The sequence below is a fragment of the Schistocerca serialis genome, chromosome 2 (assembly GCF_023864345.2).
Source record: "Schistocerca serialis cubense isolate TAMUIC-IGC-003099 chromosome 2, iqSchSeri2.2, whole genome shotgun sequence".
Taxonomy (NCBI): domain Eukaryota; kingdom Metazoa; phylum Arthropoda; class Insecta; order Orthoptera; family Acrididae; genus Schistocerca; species Schistocerca serialis.
In genome coordinates, this window is record NC_064639.1 from 453,557,163 (window position 1) to 453,574,106 (window position 16,944).

Sequence of the window (16,944 nt, forward strand, 5' to 3'; positions counted from 1 at the left end):
TCACTGCAAATTTATACGCAGCCAAAACCTCTCAGACAAACAGAAGCTAAACGATGTCAAAGTTAGCGTAAGGAGGGCTATGCGTGAAGCGTTCAGTGAATTCAAAAGTAAAATTCTATGTACTGACTTGACAGAAAATCCTAGGAAGTTCTGGTCTTACGTTAATTCAGTAAGTGGATCGAAACAGCATATCCAGGCACTCTGGGATGACAATGGCATTGAAACAGAGTATGACACGCTTAAAGCTGAAATACTAAACACCTTTTTCCAAAGCTGTTTCACAGAGGAAGACTGCACTGCAGTTCCTTCTCTAAATCCTTGCACGAACGAAAAAATGGCTGACATCGAAATAAGTGTCCAAGGAATAGAAAAGCAACTGAAATCACTCAACAGAGGAAAGTCCACTGGACCTGACAGGGTACTAATTCGATTCTACACAGAGTATGCGAAAGAACTTGCCCTCTTCTATCAGCTGTGTACCAAAAGTCTCTAGAGGGACAGAAGGTTCCAAATGATTGGAAAAGAGCACAGGTAGTTCCAGTTTTCAAGAAAGGTCGTCAAGCAGATGCGCAAAACTATCTCTGACATCGATCTGTTGTAGAATTTTAGAACAAGTTTTTTGCTCGCATATCATGTCATTTCTGGAAACCCAGAATCTACTCTGTAGGAATCAACATGGATTCTGGAAACAGCAATCGTGTGAGACCCAACTCGCTTTATTTGTTCATGAGACCCAGAAAATATTAAATACAGGCTCCCAGGTAGATGCCATTTTCCTTGACTTCCTGAAGGCGTTCGATACAGTTCTGCACTGTCACCTGATAAACAAAGTAAGAGCCCACAGAATATCAGACCAGCTGTGTGGCTGGATTGAAGAGTTTTTAGCAAACAGAACACAGTATGTTTTTCTCAATGGAGAGACGTCTACAGACATTAAAGTAACTTCGGGCATGCCACAGGGGAGTGTTATGGGACCATTGATTTTCACAATATATATTAATGACCTAGTAGATAGTGTCAGAAGTTCCATGCAGCTTTTCGCAGATGATGCTGTAGTATACAGAGAAGTTGCAGCATTAGAAAATTGCAGCGAAATGCAGGAAGATCTGCAACGGATAGGCACTTGGTGCAGGGAGTGCCAACTGACACTTAACATAGACAAATGTAATGTATTGCGAATACAGAGAAAGAAGGATCCTTTATTGTATGATTATATGATAGCTGAACAAACACTGGTAGCAGCTACTTCTGTAAAATATCTGGGAGTATGCGTACGGAACGATTTGAAGTGGAATGATCATATAAAATTAATTGTTGGTAAGGCGGGTGCCAGGTTGAGATTCATTGGGAGAGTCCTTAGAAAATGTAGTCCATCAACAAAGGAGGTGGCTTACAAAACACTCGTTCGACCTATACTTGAGTATTGCTCATCAGTGTGGGATCCGTACCAGGTCGGGTTGACAGAGGAGATAGAGAAGATGCAAAGAAGAGCGGCGCGTTTCATCACAGGGTTATTTGGTAAGCGTGATAGCGTTACGGAGATGTTTAGCAAACTCAAATGGCAGACTCTGCAAGAGAGGCGCTCTGCATCGCGGTGTAGCTTGCTGTCCAGGTTTCGAGAGGGTGCGTTTCTGGATGAGGTATCGAATATATTGCTTCCCGCTACTTATACCTCCCGAGGAGATCACGAATGTAAAATTAGAGAGTTTCGAGCATGCACGGAGGCTTTCCAGCAGTCGTTCTTCCTGCGAACCATACGCGACTGGAACAGGGAAGGGAGGTAATGACAGTGGCACGTAAAGTGCCCTCCGCCACACACTGTTGGGTGGCTTGCGGACTATAAAGGTAGATGTGGATGTAGATCCCAAGTTTGGACCAAGCTCCTTAGTATTCTGGGCTGCCAGTGACCAAAAAGTGTTTTGGGTCTTGTCCTTCGGGGTGGTTTTTGTACTGATGAGTCGGTTCTTGCTGAACACATTGCATAAACACACTCTTCTTACCCGCTACCTTTCTAATTCAGAAATAACAAGTTGAAGATGTCCCTCTGTGTACCTAGAGTTCGGGTCCAGCTGGATTACATCATGGTCAGACAGAGATTCGGAAAAAGATGTACCCAGGACCAAATATAGACTCAGATCACAATTTGTTAATGATGTTTGAAAACAATCAGGAAGAATTGGTGTGAAAGGGAGTGGGATACTGAAGTACTTCAGGAAAGATGAGAAGCGTCTGGAGTTCACTAAGGATGCAGATCCTGCGATAGGGAATGTCAGAACAGTCAGTTCAGTAGAAGAGGAGTGAACATCTTTAAAAAGGACAATCATGGAAGTTAGACAGCCAAACATAGTTTCAATAAGTAAATGAGAAAAAACTTTGGATAACTGAAGAAATACTTCAGTTTATTGACAAAAGAAGTAAGTACAAGAATATTCCGATGTTGATGCTATAACACATTACAAGAAATACTGCAAAATATTAAAGACTGTAATATGGACGTCAAAGCAAATATATTACAAGGAAAAGATAGTCATATCAGATAACAAAATAAAGACAATATGGGAAATAGTGAAGGAGGAGACCAGTAGAACCGGACATGAAGAGGAACAAATAGCATTAAGAGTAAATTATACATTGGTGACAGATGTGTATAGTGTTGCAGAACTTTTTGACAAACATTATATAACTGTTACTGAAAACATGGGGTTGTCAGGTTCGGTAGATGCTGCTATGGAATACCTCAGACCAGACATTTCAAGTAACTTCCATAATATGAATTTGACCCTCACTACCCCAGCAGAAATAATGTCCATCATAAAAATCTTTAAAATCAAAAACATCTAGTGGGTAATGAAATATCAACAAAGTTAATTAAAGAACGTGATTCTGAGCTAAGTAACTTATTAAGTTATCTGTGTAACCAGTCATTTCAGTGCAATATTTCCTGAGTGGTTGAAATATGCTGAAGTTTAAGAAGGGAGATAAAGAAATAGTATCAAATTTCCGTCCAATTTCACTGTTGCCAGCATTCTCAGAAATTTTAAAAAAAGTAATGTAAAATCGGCTTTATAACTATCTTATCTCAAATAACATACTGTCAAAGTCACAGTTTGGTTTTCTAAAGGGTTCATGTGGTGTCACCGCCAGACACCACACTTGCTAGGTGGTAGCCTTTAAATCAGCCGCGGTCCGGTAGTATACGTCGGACCCACGTGTCGCCACTATCAGTGATTGCAGACCGAGCGCCGCCACACGGCAGGTCTAGAGAGACTTCCTAGCACTCGCCCCAGTTGTACAGCCTACTTTGCTAGCGATGGTTCACTGACAAATTACGCTCTCATTTGCCGAGACGATAGTTAGCATAACCTTCAGCTACGTCATTTGCTACGACCTAGCAAGGCGCCATTATCAATTGCTATTTATCTTGTGATGCATGTACTGTCAGACCGATGTTCACCAATTATGGATTAAAGTTAAGTATTCCAACAGATACGTACTATTTTTGCTAGTCTCATATCCCTGACCTGTTCCAGACCTCACGCCATCCTGCGTGAGCTTAAACGCGTGCCTTTCGGCTATCCGTCACTGTGGATTGGCTGTCTTGCCAGTCCACAACAGTTCAGATATTGAGAAGGCTATCTACACTTACAGTGAAAATGTGCTTAATTCATTAGATAAAAAATTGCAGGCAACTGGTATATTTTGTGATCTGTCAAAGGCATTTGACTGTGTAAATCACAATATTCTTTTAAGTAAATTAGAATATTATAGTGTAACAGGAAATGCTGCAAAATGATTCAAATCTTATATCTCTGGCAGGAAACAAAGGGTGTTATTAGGAAAGAGACATGTATCAAGCATCATCCAACTGGGAACTAATTACATGTAGGGTCCCACAAGGTTCCATTTTGGGCCCTTACTTTTTCTTGCGTATATCAATGACCTTTCATCAGTAACATTACCAGATGCCAAGTTCGTTTTGTTTGCCAATGATACAAACATTGCAATAAATAGCAAATCAAGTGTAGTCTTAGAAAGATCAGCTAATAAAATATTAGTGGACATTAATCACTGGTTCCTAGCCAATTCTTTGTCACTAAACTTTGAAAAAACACACTACATGCAGTTCAGAACTTGTAAGGGGTGTCCCAGGAGTACATGTCTAACATACGATGACAAGAAGATAGAAGAAGTGGACAGTGTTAAATTCTTGGGATTATAGCTTGATAATAAATTCAACTGGGAGGAGCACACAACAACTGCTGAAGCGTCTTAACAAATCTCTATTTGCAATGCGAATTGTGTCAGACATAGGGGATATAAAAATGAAAAAGCTGGCATACTATGCTTACTTTCATTCCATAATGTCACATGGAATTATTTTTTGGGGTAATTCATCAAGCCAAGATAAAGTTTTCCAGGCACAAAAACATGCAGTAAGAGTTTATGTGGTGTGAACTCAAGAACATCCTGCAGAAGCCTGTTTAGGGAACTAGGGATACTAACTACTGCTTCCCAATATATTTATTCCTTAATAAAATTTGTCATTAAAAATATATCAATTTTTCAAACCAACAGCTCAATTCATGGAATCAGTACTAGAAATAAGAATAATCTTCCCAAGGATTTAAAGTCATTTAGTCTTGTACAAAAAGGTGTGCATTATTCAGCAACACACATTTTCAATAACTTGCCAGCAGCCATAAAAAGCTTAACAACCAATGAAATTTAGTTTAAGAGAAGCCTAAAGGATTTATTGGTAGCCAACTCCTTCTACTCCATTGATGAATTTCTCAGTAAAACCAACTAATTTGTGTGTGTGTGTGTGTGTGTGTGTGTGTGTGTGTGTCTATATATATATATATATATATATATATATATATAGACACACACACAAATATTCCTTATACACAAATATTCCGCACGTCCAGGGCCTCGCTGCGATGGAGCATTTCCTTTCACGCCGATCACCTGCCACCCTACCTAAAACCTCTTTCCTCATCACCTTAGCCAGCTTCATCCTGACCCACAACTTCTTCACTTTTGAAGGCCAGACATACCAACAATTAAAGGGAACAGCCATGGGTACCAGGATGGCTCCCTCGTACGCCAACCTATTCATGGGTCGCTTAGAGGAAGCCTTCTTGGTTACCCAGGCCTGCCAACCCAAAGTTTGGTACAGATTTATTGATGACGACATCTTCATGATCTGGACTCACAGTGAAGAAGAACTCCAGAATTTCCTCTCCAACCTCAACTCCGTTGGTTCCATCAGATTCACCTAGTCCTACTCCAAATCCCATGCCACTTTCCTTGACGTTGACCTCCACCTGTCCAATGGCCAGCTTCACATGTCCGTCCACATCAAACCCACCAACAAGCAACAGTACCTCCATTATGACAGCTGCCACCCATTCCACATCAAACGGTCCCTTCCCTACAGCCTAGGTCTTCGTGGCAAACGAATCTGCTCCAGTCCGGAATCCCTGAACCATTACACCAACAACCTGACAACAGCTTTCGCATCCCGCAACTACCCTCCCGACCTGGTACAGAAGCAAATAACCAGAGCCACTTCGTCATCCTCTCAAACCCAGAATCCCCCACAGAAGAACCACAAAAGTGCCCCACTTGTGACAGGATACTTTCCAGGACTGGACCAGACTCTGAATGTGGCTCTCCAGCAGGGATACGACTTCCTCAAATCCTGCCCTGAAATGAGATCCATCCTTCATGAAATCCTCCCCACTCCACCAAGAGTGTCTTTCCGCCGTCCACCTAACCTTCGTAACCTGTTAGTTCATCCCTGTGAAATCCCCAAACCACCTTCCCTACCCTCTGGCTCCTATCCTTGTAACCGCCCCCGGTGTAAAACCTATCCCATGCACCCTCCTACCACCACCTACTCCAGTCCTGTAACCCGGAAGGTGTACACGATCAAAGGCAGAGCCACGTGTGAAAGCACCCACGCGATTTACCAACTGATCTGCCTACACTGTGAAGCTTTCTATGTGGGAATGACCAGCAACAAACTTTCCATTCGCATGAATGGACACAGGCAGACAGTGTTTGTTGGTAATGAGGATCACCCTGTGGCTAAACATGCCTTGGTGCACGGCCAGCACATCTTGGCACAGTGTTACACCATCCGGGTTATCTGGATACTTCCCACTAACACCAACCTATCCGAACTCCGGAGATGGGAACTTGCTCTTCAATATATCCTGTCTTCCCATTATCCACCAGGCCTCAATCTCCGCTAATTTCAAGTTGCCGCCACTCATACCTCACCTGTCATTCAACATCTTTGCCTCTGCCTCGACTGACATATAGAGAAAGACAGATAATCTACAATATGTACAAGAAGCAAGGGGGAACAGTAAGGTTGGAAGATTGAGAACGAAGTGCTCGGGTGAAAAAGGTTTTAAGACAGGGATGCAGTTCTTCACACCTACTGTTCAGTCTATGCATGTAGAAGCAATGGCAGAAATAAATGAAAGATTAAAGAATGGGATTAAAGTTCAGGGTGAAAGGATATCAGTGATAAGATTTGCCAATGACATTGCTGTCTTCAATTAAAGTAAACAAGAGCTGTTGAATGGAATGAACAGTCCAATGAGTATAGAATACAGATTGATAATAAACTGGAAAAGACAAAAATAATGAGAATTGTGAAAAGCTTAACATCAAAATTGATCACAATGTAGATTAAGTTAAGGAATCATGCTATCTTGGAATCAAAATAACCTGTGATGGATGAAGCAAGAAGGACATAAAAAGCAGACTAACGCAGGCAAGAAAGGGAGACCTAGTCAAGAGAAGACCACTAGTATCAAACATAGGCCTTACTTTGAGGGAAAAATTTCGGAGACTGTATGTTTGGAGCATGGCATTGAATAGTAGTGAATCACAGCCAGTGGGAAAACAGATGCAGAGGAGAGTCACATGGTGCTACAGAAGAATGTAGAAAATTAGGTGGACTGGTAAGACGGGGTGAAGGAGAAGAGGACATGGCTTGAGACATCAGGGAATGACCTCGGGTGCTAGAGGGAGCTGCAAATGGTAAAAAAGGTAAGGGAAGACAGAGATTGCAATACATTCAACCAATAATTCAGGACAGAGGGCACAAGTGCTGTTCTGAGGTGAAAAGACTGACATAGTAGAGAAATTCACACTGGGCCGCATCAAACCAATCTGAAGACTGATGACTAAAACAAGTTATTTATTGTCAGGCATACTCCTGCCATTGACCTGATATAGTCATCGTAAACTCAGACGAGTTCAGAGTAATTTTAGTTGTTGCACAGCATTTTGTAATGGATAAAATCGTAATTATACTAAACGCAAAGTTAAGAAAATATCTGCAGTGAAAAGTTTAAATAAGTCACTTTTTTCTTTTTTCAGTTGCCACTGTCATTACTTCGGACAGCACAGAATCATCCCATGGTAAGTTAAAACTTGAAGGCTTGAAAATGGCAATAATGGTAATAATTACAAAAATGTATTAATCATGATGCTGTTACTGATTGACCTCTATTGCTTTTAGTTGGTGGAGCTGAAAAATGGTGAGACCTACAACGGCCACTTAGTTAGCTGTGACAACTGGATGAACATTAATTTAAGAGAAGTTATATGTACATCAAGGGTATGTAAGGACATTGTTAATATCTGATTTTAAAAGCTTTTATGAGAGTGGTGTCTGGTACTTATGCTGCTTTACAAGTGCTTTTCGTATCTGTGTTGTTTATATTTGTACAGGGTTTGGTCGTACACATGTAATAGTTCATTTATAATTGCAAGTTTGTTAACTTCTGTAAATGAGAGTATGTGACAATATTTTTGAACATGATTTATTGTATTCAGACTTTTGTCATCAGTCTACGGACTGGTTTGATGTGGCCCACCACGAATTCCTTTCCTGTGCTAACCTCTTCATCTCAGAGTAGCACTTGCAACCTACGTCCTCAATTATTTGCTTGACGTATTCCAATCTCTGTCTTCCTGTACAGTTTTTGCCCTCTACAGCTCCCTCTAGTACCATGGAAGTCATTCAGACCAGTGGCGGTTAATGCTGCTTCCTAGAGGATTACTTTTGAGATCATAACCACATTTATTGGACAGCTTTTTCCTCATAATCAGGGACACAATGACACTTCCATCTGCAGCTCGGTGTATCGTGTAATTTGCAACCCTACTGTGTGGCACAGGCATTTACAACTACAGTTGAGGTGCATAAGTTGACCCCTGACAGTTGCAGTGGGCTGGGTGTGGCAGCTTTGTTGTGGGCCTACCTAAACCAGTATACATCTCCATGGCAACATCTCAATTTTGCCACAGCTCTATAAATGGCAGCCGTTGTGCCAGCAGCCATTAATGCTTCACAGTTGAAAGTTGGCAACAGCTCTGCAAGCTGTTGTGGATCTTCTTACAGAATGTAGCCTGTAGTCATTGGATTGACAGAGAGAGAGAGAGAGAGAGAGAGAGAGAGAGAGAGAGAGAGAGAGAGAGACTGCAAATGCCTATGTTTGAAATACCTCCAGCATTAGCTGCTTCAAAACATAGCAAAAATCAATCTGTTGTGCTATGGGAGGCTAAAAAAGAGCTGCCTATTTTGGTACCTATTTTATCATACTTGATTACTTTCCATATTTGGCATCCACAACTGTTGTGATCAGTTTTGTTAGGGCACAACTCTAATTGTATACAAATATTTGCTGTCACATCTGCTTTTGGCTCCTAGCCATTATCAAGCACTGATCTGTAAGCTATCACAAGAGGAGTCATGTTGTAACTTATCATCTAATCAAATATTTTGTTAACTTTTCAGCAATGGGAGAAGTGCTAGTAAAACACAAAATGCCTTCCAGAGTGACAATGGAGGCACACTGTGTATATCAGGATCTGGTAATGAGCAGTATGTTCTCTTGAATGTTTGAAGACACATTGTCTTCACAACATATTAACAGTTCAGACATTTTAACTGTCTCTGGTTGACTTGATTTTTGTCTGTGGCTTAGATAAAATGCAAGCAATTGTGTCCACCACATGTGAAATGCAATAGTACTACCCTTTCTGCACTGCAAGTCTAACCTCAAAGTCCAGCAAATAGTGGCTGGGTGTGGGTCTGGCGAACTAGGACTATTTCCAAGCCTTGGGCTGGTAAGTACTATTAGTCATTTGCTGCTATAAACTCTGAGCATGTTGTGGAGACAACAATATGGTGTGATGGGAATATTGTGCATTTAAGAGAGAAGTGATATTGGTATAATTAACCACGTCATTTGAATGATTAAAGTGTCAAAAACCTCATATGTCCTGTCTGCCATGAATGGCTGTTGAAGCAAAATACTCGCTGGCAGGCACAACCCACTCCTAGAAGAATATCCAGACGAGTTAGGCCCTGTCTGGATGGACATTTACTTGTGTAGCTCCTGCTGTTAAAACTCTGGATGGAGTGGGTAAACCATCTGAGAGAGAGCACCAGTATACAGGCAACAGTGAGACCTTGGATGAAAAGATGTCTTAAGAAAACAACAAAATTGTAGGATTTTTGGTAAAGAGTATAACAAGGCACAAATTTTGCAAAATTATTCATTTATATGAATTAAGACAGATGAGTCCTTTTTAAAGATATCACTGTTCTCTATTTGCAAAGTTTTTAAATATCATACTTGATGTTGGAAAGCTAAAAAATGTAACAGCACTGTTCTAGTTTAGACAGCTACATCCAAACAGTTGTTTAAGCTTCTGGTGTCCAAAAAATTAGGTGATTGAAACTGAAATTCTTATGCCGAACACCCTTAACAGCAGCAGTGTATAATAACCTTCCACAGTATAATAGAAATTAATCCCAAGAAATAACAGAAAGACTGGGCAAATGTCTCACAGACATAAAGAAGACAATGAAGAAAGTAAATGGGCCACATGTTTTAGCATTAACCTTCCCCATATTGCTGGGGCATACTGCAGCGTGGTTTATCCGCATCAAAGTTACGCTTGACAAGGTGGTTTGAATGCCAAAATGTTGGAATTAACACTCCAGGTTGAAAGAGTGTGTGGTAGTTGCAGATGAAATGTACATGAAGCAGATTGATCATGTACCTCTCCACCAAAATGTGTAAACTGTTCAGATGAACATCCTATAAAACAGGGGTTGCTGTATTTGTGCCAAGGAGAGAAAAAAAATCAGAAACTGAAGATGAGGAGAGTTGACTATGGTGAGGTTTACAGAGCCCTAAAGGGTCATGCAACCTCCAACATTTCCCACACCCTTTGCAGCAGTTCATAGAAAACATAACATCAAAAGAAATGCTGTACACCAATTCAGGCATCTGAGTCAAGGCTGAGTACATGTGCTAGCAGATACAACCACCAGAGACTCCAAAGCCAATGGGTATTCCAAATCGAAACATTCAACCTCAAGAATCTAGAAAGGCATCATTGTGTGTGCAGCACACACAAACACCATCACCTCCATGTATAGAGAAACATCCTGCTACAAGCTGACCGAAGTCAAAGAAGAAAACTGTATTGTCAAGCACTGACATTGCGGAGTGGTCTAATCTATGTTATGGAGATGGAGGACCAAAAAGTTTAATTACATTGTCCCTTATCTGCAGTGCATCAATATGGCAAAGAAAAATATGTAAATAAAAGCATTACAGGTTGGCGCCTCTCATAATTAAGAGAAATATGAACAGATTCAGTCTGGGATTCCGTGGAAGAATCTTACAGGAATGTAATTCATCCATTAAAGAATTGGCTTACAAACACTTGTTTGACGCATTGATTAGTCTGGGACCTTTACCAAGTAGCATTGATAAGAGAGGAAGAGAAGGTCCAGCTAAGAATGGCACATTTAATTACGGGTTCTTGTAGTAAATGCAAGAGTGTTACAGAGAAGCTCAACAAACTCCAGTGGCAGTTGCTACAAGAAGTGCTATGTGTCGCAGAGAAGGTTTCTGTAGAAATTGAGAGCATTCATTCAAAGAATTAGGCAGAATGTTACTTCTTCCCACATTTTTTGCAGAATGACCCTGATGAAAAGATACAAAGAATTAGAACTTACACGGAAGTCCATTGACAGTCATTCTCCCCATGCATCATTAGCAAATGGAACAGAGGAGCTGGAAAATTATAGTGGTATCAGAGGTATCCCTACCACATATTGTAAAGTGGCCTGTGGAATGTAGATGTAGAACTCACAAGCAGCAGCTCCAGCTCCTTGTACCGAAAAAAGAATGTAGAAACACTTTAAATGTATGTGCAGGAGAGGCACTACAAAACTTCCAATGCCTAGTGGTAGAAGCTCTCTCTCCCCAAGAAAGTTGAGATTAGCAACAACAGGGCTAAGTGTGGGGTAGTGTCATTCATTAGTAACTTATAACACACCTCGTTTATTCCCACTGTTGTCAAATCTGTAAAGAATTGAATTTGCTATCTGCTCCTTTCTTCCTGAGGAACCACCTTTCATGACCTGATTGTATTATGACAGACCCTACAATTTGTTTCTTTCCCAGTGAGTGCAAGCTTGCAGACAGTAGCTGTTGTCATTGTTGAAAATTAGCACACGTGCTGGGTACTTACTGCCTCACAATCCATATGTTAAAGATGGTCTGTTAGACCTAGGTAAACAAGTTTCAGCCATTCCTGTTTGTTGAGGAATTTAATGTTTGCTGTGTGCTTTGAGGTTCCAACAACAACAACAACAGCTGCTGCAGTACTTGAGTTCTTGAGAGTTGTCTTATGAGAGAGACATATGTCTTATGAACAGAAGTTAAGTGATGCATTTCAGCTGAGCCACAGATTCATTCTTGGCCATTAGCCTTTCCTTTCTGTTCACTTGCGCTCTCAGTAGCCACTGACCTTTTGCAATTGTTCACCTACCCTCACAGATGTTGTGGAATGGGAAGTGGACATTGATCTTCACACAGACGACCACTTCCTTATCTACACACACTTTTGAGACAAGCAACCCAGACATGAAGCTACTGAAGTGGGTACTCTGCAGAATAAAGTACATATTTCATGGCCTGTTAACTAGGTTTGGACATGACAGCCTCCAGGACTGTGTGGGTCATATTCAGTGTGATCTGCCAAGCTGCTGAGACATCCACACTAAAACCACTCAAAGCACACTAAGAACCAGCCTTTTCTCTCAGGAAACAAGTGTTGCAGTGCAATCAAACTCAGGCTTGAGGCACTGCAGATTCAAAGATCACGTTGTCAGGACAGAATGGAACAGACTGTTGTTTGTGAGCCCAGGCACGAGGCACTGCAAATTTGAAGATCAAATTGTCAGGATAGAACCTAGCAGACTGTCATTTGTGAGGCCAAAAGCATGTCAGACAATTAAAGAGAGCAAAAAAAGTTCATGGATGAATTCCATTAGTTGTTCCAAATCAGCCACAAGAGTCAAAAGGCGGATTTCTGGTAAAGGCTGATAGACACTTGTGTCTTCCGTAGTGGTCATTTTAACTTCACTATTTTATGTGGCATAAGTAGTGACTAATTACTCTCATAACATAACATTATGGCAGCAAGACACCACATTCCTAGTCAGGAAGGAAACACTGTAGAGGACACACTTGGACCTAATTTCGGCCAATTGGTATTAAAGTTTTAACGATCGAACATTTGCTCAAACAGCTGTGACAATTGTAGATAAGCTGATCAACAGATGTAATAAGACATAGAAATCATTCAGTAGTCATGTTTATTGGCCAGTTGAAAAATAGAGTTAAGTCTTGATGGCTCCAAGGTTGCATGCAGGACTATTTTTCTGAAGGTCAGTGGGGTCAATTCCTGCTAATCTGAAGTGTCCCCCCCCACCCTCTTGTCGTCGTCGTCATCCCCACCCTTGTTTGGTGTCCACATTAAACCGTAGCTCCCCATATATCTGGACAGGTAAGCCTGATGAAAGGTCAAAGAAAGCAGTGGTACACTACCTCCAAAAGGACTGTGCCCAGTAAATAACTGTTGTGGCCAAACCAACTTTCAGGTAGAGGACAACTCTGAACTTGTGGACTATTGAAACTTTTGAGAAAACTGCTAAATCCATGACCAGTGATATGTAACATGTTTCCAGTATGTTCAGAAAACTTCCGAAAGTCTGATATGACACTATAGCCTTCTACAGTTTGTGTTCTAACTGACCTCGTCCCTAAACAACCTATGCTGGGTATCTGTGAATTATGAGCTGCCAAATGATATATTGTCTATAATGTTAGTTATTTAGTTAGTTGTGAAGATAATTATTAAGTACATAGCCAGAAAAATTTTCACTCTGTAGCAGTGTGTGCATTAAATTGAAATTTCTTGGCAGACTAAAACTGTGTGCTGGACGGTGACTGGAATATATGACCTTTTCCTTTTGTGAGCAAGTGCTCTACCGACTGATACATCAAAGCATGAGTCACTACCCACACAACACTTTCTGCAAGCAATCTTCTAGCCTGTGCCTAAGCAATTTCTCCGGATTATCCTTCATTCCTTCTTTCCGTAAGTTCTAATCCTGCAAGGTATGCGGGACATTCTGTGAAGTTTTGAAGATAGGATATTAGACACTGGAATAAGTGAAGCTGCACGCTTGGGTTGAGAGTTGTGCTTGGATAGCTCAGTAGGGAGAGCAAAAGTCCCAGGTTTGAGTCATAGTCTGGCACACAAATTTGTCCGGAAGTGTCATAACATTGTTTTGAAACCATGCTGCCTGAATATTCCACTTGCTGCTTCCCTGATGTTCTGGGTCACTGTGGTGGATGGTGTTCTATGCTAAAGAGTTTTAATTGCTGAGAATTATATTGTTCTTTTTCATTTACTTTTGGAAATTTCCTTGACTCATTTTCTTCCATCTTTACATCAAGAAACCCAAAATAATGAATACTGCATATCTATGATGTATGATCAGCATCAGTGGTTGAAACATGGTTAATATGTCGATAGCTAAATTTAAGTGTTGCCATGCATGTCTTGTTTAGTTTAGTTCAACACTTTTCTGAACATTGACTAAAACTGATCTGTAGTTGGCACTGTTTATGCAGTTGGCCCTCTATGTTACCCGATCGTCATATTTCGTCAGTGATCATCATCATCATCATCATCATCATGCGCATTCAAAGCTTTCATTATATTTATTGTAATGATGTTCTTATAGTTTCACTTTATTCAAACTATTTACAGGATGGTGACAAGTTCTGGAGAATGCCAGAATGCTATATCAGAGGCAGCACAATTAAATACTTGCGAATTCCAGATGAAGTAATTGACATGGTTAAGGAAGATACATTAGTGAAAGGTCGTGGCCGTGGAGAAATGAAAGGCAGAGGAGGCCAGGCTCAGAGAGGACGCGGTAGTGGAAGAGGTAAAGTACAATTTTCAACCATGTGAACATCCTGTATGTATAAGAGCAAGTAATCCCTCTCCCCACCCACGATTTCTTTAAAGGCTCAAATTTTCATGTATAAAATAGCTTCAAAGTCTCATAACTTTACAAATGAATTCATGCATTAAATATTTGGCATTAAGCATGTAAAACCTTTATGGTTGAAGACACAAAACCCTAATTATGTTGGTCCCATTAATTTTGGATTATCCATTCATAAACTAATGAGAAAATCAAAACCAAAAGTTTAATTCTATGCTTCAAGTTGTTTGGAAGTCACCATTGCTCTCATTACCAAACAGTGCATGAGTATAGTGTGGATAATATGCTCTCCGTTTTAAGAAAAACTAGTTTTTCACACATCTCAATATTTATGTGCATAATATCTCCTGAACTATATGCTGTACAATGGTATAATGTTGCAGGTGCATTCAGTGGTATACACTGAGGTGACAAGTCATGGGATGCCTCCTTTTGCCCAGCATGGTGCAACCATCCACAATTGTGAAAGTGTTTCCAGTCAGAGTTTTGTGCGCAAATTGATGTATCAATTATGTAACATAAATATTCGTTGGGTTTCATGTTGGGTGATTTGGGTGGCCAAACCATTCACTCAAATTATAGAGAATATTTCTTCAAATCATTCACAAAGAATTGTGGCCTGGTGACGTAGCATGTTGTCATCCATAAACATTCTGTCATTGTTTGGGAACATGAAGTCCATGAATGGCTGAAGGAGGTCTCCAAGTAGCCAGGAATAACCATTTCCAGTCAGTGATCAGTTCAGTTGAATCTGACGACCCAGTCCATTCCATGTAAATGTAGCCCACACCATTATGAAGCCACCAGCAGCTTGCACAGAGCCTTGACAACTTGGGTTGATGGCTACATAGGATCTGTGCGCCCTACTCAACCCTTACCACCAGCTTTTACCAACTGGAGTAAAAACTCATCTGTCCAGGCCACAATTTTCCAGCCATATACGGAACTTTTGTTAATTGTCTACCACAGCCCATTAACGCAAAACTTTGCTGCACTGTCCTAATAGATAAGTTAATCGTATGTTCCACATTTACTTTAGTGATTATTTCATGAAGTGTTGCTTATCTGTTAGCACTGACAACTCTATGCAGAGACTGTTGCTCTCAGTTGTTGGAATGAAGGCCATTGGCAGTGGTGTTATCCATAGTTAGAGGTAATGCTTGAAATTTGGTATTCTTGCCACACTTTTGGCACTGTGTGTCTTGGAATATTGAATTACCTAACGATTTCCAAAATGGAATATCCCATGAGTGTTCCTTTTACTACCATTCTGCATTCAGAGTCTGTTAATTTCCGTCATGTAGCCATAATCACTATTTCACGCGGATCCCCTGAGTACAAATGACAGCTCCGCCACGGCAATGCCCTTTTATGCCTTGTGTACACGATTCTACTGCCATCTGTATATGTGCGTATCACTATTCCATGAATTGTCTGTGTATGTGGATACTGTCTACAAAATGTGTTGTGAATAAAGTTAGTAGTAATTAAGTAATAAATTAAAACTTTGTACCTGATGCTGCTGTTTTACAGCATGAACAGTGAAAATTTTGTAAGTGATAAACTTCTTTTCTTTCACTGTTTCGTGAGGGTGTCAGAGAGAATAACTTTTAGAGAAGTTTAAAATTATATGCCATGTTTGTTGGAAATCACTTAAGTTCTTTTCCTCGAATACTGGATGAATATAGTCTGGGTAATTTGCACGCCATGAGTTATACTGTCTCAAGACATATACTAAGGAAAACTGGAAAGTAGTGCACAATAATTCTTTTACCAAACAGTTTAATAAGTGACAAAACAAAAAAATGACAAATGTACTTACATCTTGTATCTGCGTTCCCACATAGTTTCCAACATCCTCAGCACATTTTTGCCATCATGGTACCAGTTTCAGTTTGCCCTGTGCATACAAGTGCAGTTGGTTGGAGTGTAGCCATCTGCAGACTGCTGACTTCACTTCCACATGTCACAAAATGTTGGCTGACCAGGACTTTCTTCATGGGACCAAACAGTTGACAGTCCAATGGTGCAAGGTCTGGGCTGTATGGTGGATGTTCACCTGGCACCCAAATTTTTCAATTTTCTCACAAACCAGAATAGCAACATGGAGGCAAGCATTGTCATGAAGTTTGACTGTCAGCATTAATGTTGTGGCATTTGTCACAAAGGACACGATGCAGCGTAACCAAAGTTTTTACACAGTCTGCAGCCTTCACAGTGGTCTCATGTTCAGTAAAGTCCACCAGTAACATACCATACATATCCCAAAACACTGTCACAAGCACTTTCCTAGCAGACTGGGTCACTTAGAATGTTTTTTTGTGATGGAGAACCAGCATATTTCTGTTCCATAAAGGCTTGCTTGGCTTCGGGTGTGTATTGGTATGTCCACGACTCATCATCAGTGATGATACCTTTAAAAATTCATGCCATTCTGCAGCATAATGCATTAAATGATCCAAGTTTGTCATCATTCGCTGGTCCTTGTGGTTGTCTGTCAGGTTCTGAGGCACCCAGCATGAAAT

The 16,944-nt window shown here is 40.6% G+C and overlaps 1 protein-coding gene across 1 annotated transcript in view; it reads left to right on the forward strand.

The window, feature by feature from the left end:
* LOC126457336 (U6 snRNA-associated Sm-like protein LSm4) overlaps positions 1-16,944 on the forward strand; it is a 55,915-nt gene that overhangs the window by 23,077 nt on the left and 15,894 nt on the right. The window contains exons 2-4 of the mRNA XM_050093551.1: positions 7,402-7,443; positions 7,544-7,642; positions 14,176-14,356. Coding sequence (XP_049949508.1) covers positions 7,402-7,443; positions 7,544-7,642; positions 14,176-14,356 — 322 coding nt within the window. The remainder of the gene's footprint in view (positions 1-7,401; positions 7,444-7,543; positions 7,643-14,175; positions 14,357-16,944) is intronic.